At 46.2% G+C, this 10,582-nt stretch overlaps 1 protein-coding gene across 1 annotated transcript; it reads left to right on the forward strand.

The window, feature by feature from the left end:
- The first annotated feature begins 4,058 nt into the window (after positions 1–4,058).
- PTHLH (parathyroid hormone like hormone) lies at positions 4,059–10,222 on the forward strand. The gene is made up of 2 exons (XM_009954005.2): positions 4,059–4,159; positions 9,796–10,222. The coding sequence occupies exons 1-2, from the start codon at positions 4,059–4,061 to the stop codon at positions 10,220–10,222; spliced, it is 528 nt and encodes a 175-aa protein (XP_009952307.2).
- The last annotated feature ends 360 nt before the right edge of the window (positions 10,223–10,582 follow it).

Raw genomic sequence — 10,582 nt, forward strand, 5'->3', positions numbered from 1 at the left:
GCCAAGCTCCCAGGTCAACTTCCTCGTAGGAAAGCTGATTTATGCCTGTTTATACGTATGGAAAAAGGAGACAGAAGCCAAGCGCGGCATCCCTCCAAAATCTCATTGTCTCTGAGGCTGGAAGACGGGAAAAAGCGAGAGGCAGAAACCCTAAAACGATAAGTTTTACCTTGTCGCGTCAGGGAGAGCTTGACCAGAAAGGCAAACCCAAGGTTTTGCCTCACCTCCCCTCGGCTGAAGCCTTTTCCAGGTCCGACAAAACGACCGATCCCTCCGTGCGTCCCGGCTGGGAAAACAACCAGCCGCCGCAAGCGCCTCGCCTTGGCTGGGAGCCCTGCCGTAACCGAGGCCCCGGCAGGTGAAACCCAAACAAAAACTGTGGCTTTTCCCCGCTCCTAGACACGGGACCAGCCGTGCCCGGGGGTGCCGCATGAGCGGAGCGATGCTTTGGCACAGGGGTGGGGACGGGAATCGCGCGATTCCCGTCCCCACACCTGTGCCAAAGCATCGCTCCGCCGGTCCTTCCTCCAGTCCAGCCTCATCCTCTCCCCCTCTCCCCCCTTACTCCCGAGGCCAAGGGACAGCCGGAGCTAGCAGGGAGGAGCGGCCGGGACCGGTGGGGTGAGATGCTGCAGGTGGCGGCTGGTCCCTGCCGGGAGCCGCTTCCCCCCGGGTGCGCATCCCTCCGGCCGGGCTTCATCCTGCGGGGAAAGGAATGTGTTTAAATCCTGGTAGAGGGGATTTTTCGCCCCTTCCTGCCACGGAGAAGGGCTCAGGCTTGCCGTGGGGATAGGTACCAGGAGGAGCTTGCTCACGGGTTAAGCATTTGTGTAGGTGGCAGGAGAAAAAGCACTGCGCCGGTAGTTGCAGATGACAGTCTTCAGCGCGGGGGGGCGGGCAGAGGGGAGGTGGGGAGGTGGGGGAAAGAGCATGGTATCATGGTGTGATAGTAAGTCTCCTAAACGTGTTTGGCACTGCTCAGTTCCTGCCATATTAGCACAGCCATAGTTGGGTTGTTGTGTTGGTTTTTTTCTTTTTTTTTTTTTTTTTTTTTTTTTTTTTTTTTCCCAAGCCCACTGAGGCAGAGATGAGGCAAACTCAGCCATAGGAAGGTGGTTAGTGATGTCACAAGTTTGGTCTTTTCAATAAAAGCCATAGAGAAGGGTCTCCCTCACTATATATATTAGGAGAAGCTTCTGTTCTTCATAATAAAAAGAGCAGCAAGGGAGAAAAGCACCTGCTTTTAACACCCTTTATTTAGCACTAATCTGTTGCAGACAGAATATAAACTTTGTAGGGCTGGAATTCTTTTGAAAAGTATTACATTTTTGATTTATTTCACCTTTTTTTTTTTTTTTTTCTTTTTCTTAAGGATAGAACATAGTTTTGGAAGCGATTGCTGAGAAGATCAACCACTGTTGGCCAGGGTGATCTCTGAGAGGCACAGAGGGCTGTAACTCAAGGAAAAGGTGAAGTAATAAATTGTGAAGAAACTTCAGTATATTTATAAAAGCTATTTATTTTTCCTGAGTCTGTAAGGGTTGGGGTGAGGTTTTTTATTATTATTTCTGGGGGAAAGGAAAGTCTAAAAATATTTGATGGACATTTACCTTTAACATGAGCAATAGACCTGTGAGTGTGGGGGGGTTGTTTTCAGGGGATCTCACAATTATTTTTAATTAGTCGAAAGCACAGTGTAAATCAAAGAAGCCTATTAACTATACACTTCAATTTATAGCCTATCAGGTGTTCAGGCAATTTATTTACAGCATAAACGATTTAATGCTTTCAGCATGATTTCTATTTCAGTTCTTGTGTTTTCGGTTTTATTTGCCTGTGTGGTATGACATTTGGCTAAGGAGCTGGGCTTTTAAATGATGGCAGCAAGTGTCGTTTAAGGTAAAATAACCTGCAGGTAGAAAAAGGGTTTGCTTTGCAGCTAAACTTTCTCCAGAGAGCGTTCCTTAATAGGGGGGAGGATGAGAAGGAGCAACCAGCCGGCACACCTCGGTGTTTTGTTGCGGCTTGTGAGGGTGTTGGGAAAGAATTTGCTGTAAATCAGGCTGTCAGTGGCAGAAACCAGCGACCCCTCCATACCTGGGGGCAGTGGGTCTCTCCGCGCAGGCTTCGGCGGGGAGCGGAGCGGTGCTCCGAGGAGGGTGCGCGGCCGCGGAGCGATGAAGTGTGCCAGGATGCTGCCGGGACGGAGCCGGCATCCCCAGGTCTACGGTGCTGCCCTCCTGGGCAGGGCCACAGCGTGCGGGAGAGCCCATCCTCTGCCGCCCAACAGCAGATTGGCTTGGGAAGCATTTCGCTTTCGAAGAGCCGCCGGGAGGGGTGCGGGGCAAGGGGCGCACCAAAGCCCCCCAGCCTTTCTCCCTCTCCCTTCCTTCTTGTGAGCCGGGGGCAGTTTCTTGCGCAAGCAGGGTCTATAAAGGGGCGGATTGTGTTACATTCGCTTTTTTTACATAAGTGTTTTCCTGTGATGGAAAAATTTGGTCCCTCCGTCGGGGGGTGCGGGGCGTGGGGGGGGGGGGGGGGGGGGGGGGTCGGGTCCCGGTGAGGCCCAGCCGCGCTGCCGCCGCTCCGGGCACGGCCGGCGCGGCACGGCAGCGCAACCTGACACAGATATTTGCAGCGCCCTGGCCAGACTGGCGGAGGGCAAAGTGGAAGGCGAAAGAGGGAGAGGAGGAGAAAACTTTCCACTAGTTTACTTTTTTGGCCAGGAGCGCCTGTGTTCATAGCCTGCGAGTCCTTCCCCCAGCCCTCCCCTTTAGCCCCCCCCGCCTCCCTTTTTTACTAGCATGCAATTAACATCATTAGGAATCAACCCTCCAGCTAATAGGGGAGCTGCGACGAACAACGGTAGGTGTGTGAAAGGAAAGGTGGCAAAGATCCCAGGCTGGGCTTTTGGGCTTGATCTAAAAGGCGCCCCCACTGATGGGGGGATCGCCCTTTCCACTGTGCTATGGCAGGGGAGGCGCTGACCTAGGGGTAAACAGAGAAAGGGGGGGTGGGGGGGGGTGGGGGGGGTGGCGGGAGAGAGAGTAGCCCGTCTGCAAAAGATGCGAAGAGCTTGGCCGGAGTCCTTAGGGTCTGCTGAGTGCATGTGCTGTCGGGTGTTTCCCTTTCTTCGCTCCTTTTTGATTCCGGTCCCGGGCAGAGCTGGTTTCTAGTCTCTTTTTTGGCTGTGGGTATCCCGCCCGGGCTCTCGCTCTCTCCGCACATGTTCCTAGGGCGCCATCTCTTTGCAAAAACCCTCCGTCCTGCCGCAGGTCTCCCAGAAGACTGCATCGGAGCGTGTGAACATCGCAGGCTCCAGCCCAATCCAACCTGCGGAGCCAAGCATGCTTCCCAGCCCCTGAGCCTCCCCGGGCTACCGCTGCTCGTAGAGCTCCCGGGCTTTCCAGCTAGGCAGCGCTCTTTGCTTGAGGTCCCTTTCCTTGTCACAGTTGGGGACCCAACTTTCCGGAAGCAGAGGACGTGAACCTGACCTCTTTTTTTGTTGCAGAGGTATACTTAAAGACAGATGTATAGACGCATCCCCCTCCGCCCCGCCTGAATCTGTGTGTGTATGTGTGTGTCCGCGCGTGTGTTTACAGAGAAGCGGAGAGCTGAGCTGACTTTTGGGAGTCTTTCCTTATCTGCAAAGAGGGCTTCTCCTGTAACACAAAGCCCCGAGGCAGAAGTTTAGCGGACTAGAATTGAGCAGGGCTCAGGGAGACAAATGGACGCGCCCTCTAACTCGGTTCAAATAGGAGCTAGAGGATTTTTTAAGTAATATTGAGACAGATCTTGCCTGCGGGCAGCGAGAGACGGAGAGAGAGGGAGGGAGGGAAGGAGGGAGGGAGGGAGAGGCAGACGGCAAGGAAGGGAGAGAGACGGAACGAAGTTTGGAAGAAGTGAGCCGCTGCCGAGAGCTCAGAAAGTTTGTTTTTCCTTCGCAGCCGGGGAGCTGGGAGAGCCGAAAGCGGGGACTGCTTGAGGACGGCGCTGGCGCATGTGTCCCTCGGGACTGATCTCCCTTTCCTTGCAGGTTTTAAGACCCGGAGGATACAATGTTCACTAAACTCTTCCAGCAGTGGAGTTTCGCAGTGTTTCTGCTGAGTTATTCCGTGCCCTCTTACGGCAGATCAGTAGAGGGGATCAGCCGCAGACTGTGAGTTTCTTCTTGAGTTTCTTTTTTTTTTTTTTTTTTTTTTTTTTTTTCCCCTCTCGCTTCGGTGACGGTGCGGGTGGGGAGGGAGGTGGCCGGGCACCCCCAGGCCGGCAGCGCCAGGGCTGGCGGCGGGAGCAGCCCGGGAGGGAGGTTTTGCAGCCTCCAGTAGCCCTGCCGGGGTGGCTCTGCAGCGAAGCGGCGCCCGGTTACCTGCCTCAGGTGCTCACTGCGGGGGTCTAAGCCAAAGGCAGAGGCCGTTTGGGGCAGGGAAAGGGTGCTTAGCAGCTGGCTGACCTTATATAGCTTTTGGGAAGGAGATGCTAAAGGTGAGGGTCTCTTCTCCCGAGGGGAGCAGCAATGCAGCGGTGTGCTTGTCCAGCATGTGCTATTGCCCGTGCACCTTTCTGCGCCCTGGGAGGGTCCTAGCGGGGAGCATCCCGTTTCATCAAACTGCCGTGTGTTACATTAAATAAAATATACTTCTTCGGCACTGGCATGGAGCCAATATTGATAAGGGCAGGGGAAACACGCAGCAGTGAGGGCCATTATAAAACTGAAGTACTGAACAATTTCTTGGGATTTCTGCCACTTCAGCAAAAAAAAAAAAAATAAAAAAAAAAAAAATTCTAAAGGGAGTCCAGTATCTGACTTGGAGGCAGAAGTGTGTTTTTTGATAAATGATAATGTAACTTAAGAGAGTCTGTTCAGGAAATGACCTTTTTGCTCCTTCCAAAATAATCAGCATGGTTTATACGAATACCCCTACGCAAAGTGCAGAAGAGAAGCCACTGGGCTGATGTAGGAGCAGCTGTCTCACACATCTAACTCACTGGCTTTCACTGGACTTGCATCAGATTTTCTAAGGAAGAAACACCTCAGTCATACTGTGGAGGGCTGTATTGTTACTAAGTTGAAAAGGAAGTCAGGTTGGAGAAAGAGGACTGGAAAATCCAATCACAACGTACAGGGAAACATGACACAGCAAACAATTTCAGATTGGCTTTCCTTGTAAATGTTTTATTACATACATAAGGACAAGATCTCCAAATAGCACTTCCTCTGCCATTTAAGTAACAAAAAAATCCCCCAGGTGAAGTGATTTCAGACACACCTAAACTTTGGCACCAGGCAGACAGCTGTAACAAATCTCCTACAGCAAATTGTGTAGAACAGGTTATTGCTGATAACGCTACAGTCTATTCTTCCCAGTCCATTCATGCTTAGCTGTTTCGTACTCCTGCAAACTATTGCTGAGCTATTTCTGTCATTTGACTCCATTTTCTTCTCTTTGAATATAGAGGAACCAAACTTCAGCCTTAGAAATAAAAAAAAAAAAGAAAAAAGAAAAAAAGAAAAAAGAAAATAATTGAAATCAGTCAAATGCTGTTATTTTCTTGGCTATGAAACTCTAAACTGGATCTAAGCCAATTTTGGTTGTTTTTTTTTTAAAAAAAAAAGTTAGATTTGCTAAGAAATACTTGCTCTCATTTTGAAGTTAATGTTGTTCTAACACTTGTTTTTAAAGGTCAGGATTACAGGTCTTCCCAACATCCCTGTTCCATCCTGACAGGCAGGAAAAAAAGTGGAAGCTAAACAGTCAAAATGCATTTCTCATCTCCCTCTTTGCTATGGCATGTAAAACACACACAAGAAACCAGTTAGCTGTCAGTTAGTGGCATTCACGTAGTTTTGTTTGTGGGTACAGCACAAACACAGACACCACACTCAAACACGTCTCCTGTTTTAATGTCACCACAAACCATTCCTAGAGTTAATGGTTAATAACTCACTTAAGCGTAGAGATTTTTTTTTTCAGTCAAAGGCTTAAACCAGTAACGGATGAAAATACTGAAGTACATTATTATAGCCATGCGAAAATAATCAAAATGACATAGGCCTGGTTCTACAGACTTTACTGAGGCAAATCTCCCATGGAAAGCAATAGAAAATTGTCCCAAGAAAAGATTGCCAGACATATTATTTGTTATAGAAATGCTTTAGCTGTTAAAGGTCTTCTGAGAAACCCAGTAATGCCTCAAAGTGAAACTTGATATTTTTATCAGCGTGCCCAGACACTGCAGCATCTTGTCCCCAGATCTGTTCAAAATATTTTTCCTAACTCTGAGATAGGTTGAGCAGTTCTCACTCCCTCTGGAGCCAGTGGCAAGGGCACTCAGTCGTGCAAAATCCAGACAGAGAGCTGACTGAATCCTTTCCAGCTATTTTGCTGAACTTACGATCAGACCCAGCGTGAATAGTCAAGGATAACAACAATTAAATAAGAGCAACTCTGAGACAGAAAGTTGTCGCTTGAAGAATGTTGCTTCTCAGTGACGCTAGATATCTAGAGGAAAAAATGAAGAAGGAATGTGCTTGAAAGGAACAGCTTATCTGGAAGTACATTAAGTCAGGATAGTCACAAGTCATGGATTTCTACTGTTTTCCCCATAATGAGACATTGTCTCGTATGTGCACAGTGTACTTGGTAACAGTAATTAGTTTGGACACTCCAGTCAAATACAAACCGTCAATATCCTTCTCTCAAAAGTGCCTACCACATGTAAGCTTAGCATTTACTGCACTTGATTTGGGTACAGACTCTTTTTCCTTGAATGAGAGGTGCGTTTTATAGAAGGATGGAAGGGACCTCTAGTGGGTCATCTTAACCCTAACAGCCTAATATTTTTTTTACTTATTGAACCCACTATGTGAATGCAATCTTTCCAGTTTCTATTGCCTTCCTACTCTGTATGTGTGGGTGAGATATTGTTGATATCTCCATTATGAAGCACTTCTTACATCAGCCTTCTTGGGCAAGTGTTTTTTTCCCTGATTTACAAACATAAGATTTGTTTGAATAACTGAGGCAGAAGGAGGCAGAAGGTCAAAGAGATATGTGTCTACCACATCTCTTTTTTTTAAGGAGATTTTTGATCTAGAGCATGCAAAGGAAGTTGGTAGGCAAAATGTAATCCTTAAGTCTGTCTGGGTAATAAAAGTCATGTGAAATGTAACACTACATAATGTTATACAATCATCTGGAATAGCAGAACGTTATTTGGGACCAGACTTGATGCTAAATATCATACAGACATTTAAACAGAAACCCACCCTCTTTGGCACACTGACCCCTCACACTTCAACCCCTGCATTATTTTGGAAATGCATACTCACTCAAGATGTAGATCTTGTAATGCTCGTTGACTGCATTGTGTGTACTGGAATCAAATCTTTAGATTTCAGCTCTGTAAAATGGGGTGGCTTTTCAATCAAGAGTACTTTAATAACAGGCTTTAGAGAGTCAATATTTTGTCACAGTGGGTAAACTAACCAAATACACATTACAGGATTAAGGCAGCTTTAGGTCGTCTCTGATAAAAGCAATTATCCTTGGTAGTTTATAAGAGGTGGTAGGAAAGCTTTGCTCATCACATGAGATACACTGTTTTAGACTCAGTAAAGCACTGAGATTTTTTAATGCTTTTTATAAACTAGGAGAACTGCATTTCCCATGCAAATATCCTGGGAAAATAGATTACTAAAGCTAGGAATGTAATGCGAGCCACAATGGACAGCTTGACAAGCAGCATAGAAGTATGCCACTCAGAGGAGTCCAGGGTGCTAGTTTCATTAGTGCACTGCAAATCAGACTGACCTTAATGAGAAGATTTTGGAGATGGCTCTTGAAGAGCTTCAGGGAGTGCACTGGTCAAAAAAATTCTCCTGGGGGAGATCTTGAGCTTGCGTCAATGGTCACAGCTGCGCTGAAGAGAGAGAAACTATATGGGTTCATCTCAGTATTATCACGTTGCATTTTTGCTTAAGGACATTGAGTTGAAGGGCATAAAATATTTGCCCTAAAGCCTGAAGTCATCCAAAACTGATTGTGGGATGCTTAAAACATAGATAATGTTTGGTCAAATGTGTGCTCACAAACCCGAGTATATCTAGGCCTGATTTTGAGAAAGTATCCGTATTGTATGACTTCATGAAAAAAAAAACAGTCATCTTTCAGTCTCATTGTGGAATGGGGGAAAGCTGCTGTTTGAATTTTAGACTGAATTGTAGTATCACTTGAACCCAATAGTCCAAAAGTGCAGCTCTGCAAAGACAAAAATGGGGTACTCTTAAACCAATGCTACTTGAAGTTGCCAATTTCAAATAGCTTTACTATTGATGGAATCACAAAACTTCAGTCGAAGGGACTGAGAAAGATAAATGGCAGAATATTCCCAATCATTTAGCATGCTATCTTTGTCTACCACATTTTGAAACCTGGTAGCGTAGCAGGATAATTAGGGATGGGGTGGAAGGAAGGAATATTCACTCGCAGTTAGGTATCTTCACCCATATGCAGAAACAACTTTTTATCCAGCTAACTGAACAAATTATTATACGATGGGCAAGGCAGTGAATTCTTTTTCTTTGGCCGGTAAGAATCCAGTCACATGCAGTACCCTGATGCAAGATGAGAGGATACGTGTAGCCTATCTCTGCACACTGAAGTAGGGCAATTGGAAGGATAAACTGTATTCCAGCATTCTTGGGAACATAGCTAAAATCCCAGCTTGCGCTCTTTCTGTGTTCACAGTGCAGCTGTGCATCTATTCCACATCAAGGAAAAAGCACGTATTTTCTCACAGTTATTTATTATGCAGGTGCCACTTGTATCGTCTTTCCTCTGACATTTCATACCTTCTTTGCCAGTACAACATCTCTAAAAGATAGCTAGCTAATGATCTCCCATTTCCTCTAAAACAAGACAGAAGTTAGTGAACCAAAAGGTCACAAACTCTGGAAAAGCACTGGAAACCCACTCCAGGATGCTGTTGAAGAAGATCCAGTGAAAAGGGCTAGCACAAAACTCAGAGAGCATAGCAGACAAAAAATTCGTCCCCAAAAGTTCACACTTAAAGGAACTAGTAAGGCATCTAAAACCATAATTAGACACAAGTGGCCAAGCAGTAAAATCAACAGGAGTGGCTGAGGCTCATCTCTGCTGATGCTCAGACTGCCTCTCTGGATAGCTCATTATGGATTGAAGTGCCTATGTTTTAGGCACCCGAATTTGAACATTTTTCCATTACGCTCCTGCAATTGCACTTAATTTAAATTTAGAAATGAAATGCACTTTTATGTATTTATGGTTTTGAAGTACATGACTGAGCAGAAAAAAATTATTAGAATGATGCTGTATAAACAGTGCTTCCGGCTGCAGTACAAGTACTTGTTATTCCCTCTTTTGCTTGACTGCAGTGCTCCATTATCTGACCCTTTAGTTTTCCTATCTCTGACAACTGCCTTCCTGTTTTTACTGCCTGAAGTGTGATATATTAAGAGCTATAATGCTTTCCTAGAAGAGAGCAGTGACTAATCCAACTGCAGGTCCAGTGGTGTGTGATCGGTCAGCTGAGAATTATTACCCGCTTAGGTCTTTCCCTTCTCTGTAGGGAGCAGCTACTCTGAGAAGCAGAATATGCTCCAGTAGTCTGACTTAACTGGATGTCTCCAAGCCTGAGGGCTGGTACACAGTCGCTGTGGCCACCGCTGCCAGAGGAGAGAGGAGCTTTGCCAAGTACTGGACAATAACCAAATCCTAAATATTTTTCCCCCCTTCCTCTCTTCTCTTTCTGCAGCAAACGTGCTGTATCAGAGCACCAGCTATTGCATGACAAGGGCAAGTCAATCCAAGACTTACGAAGAAGAATATTCCTTCAAAATTTAATTGAAGGTGTCAATACTGCAGAAATCCGTGCAACTTCAGAGGTTTCACCTAACCCTAAGCCTGCTACTAACACGAAGAACTACCCTGTCCGATTTGGTAGTGAAGATGAGGGCAGATACCTAACGCAGGAGACAAACAAATCACAGACCTACAAGGAGCAGCCCCTGAAGGTATCGGGGAAGAAAAAGAAAGCAAAGCCGGGAAAACGTAAGGAACAAGAGAAGAAAAAGAGGCGAGCCCGCTCAGCTTGGCTAAATTCTGGCATGTATGGAAGCAGCGTGACCGAGAGCCCACTCTTGGAGAACTCTGTTACTACACATAATCACACTTTAAGGTAATTCCGCTATATCCTTTTGGGGGGCACACTGTATATTTGCTGAAATTGTTATCCTTCAGTCTAAGAGGCCAAGGCCTCACTCAAACCTGGAGTAATAGCACACCTTTATGCTCATAACTGGGCAGCGGCTTTTCAAGCAGTGCACAGTCTCAAGGTGTTTTCTGGAGGTAAGTACCCTTTCTACTTTGCATTGGTGACAAAGTCTTTCTTTCCTATGACAAACAATTCAGGTAAACCACTTATTGCCAAAATGAGCTTCCTGAAGTTGAGTGAGTAGTAAGCAAAGTTATTTCTACAAAAAGAAAGCACATCATAACCATTAAAATTTCCTTTCTTGTTTTAACCATAGTGTCTCTTACGT

The sequence above is a fragment of the Leptosomus discolor genome, chromosome 1, assembly GCF_034619465.1.
Source record: "Leptosomus discolor isolate bLepDis1 chromosome 1, bLepDis1.hap2, whole genome shotgun sequence".
NCBI lineage: Eukaryota > Metazoa > Chordata > Aves > Leptosomiformes > Leptosomidae > Leptosomus > Leptosomus discolor.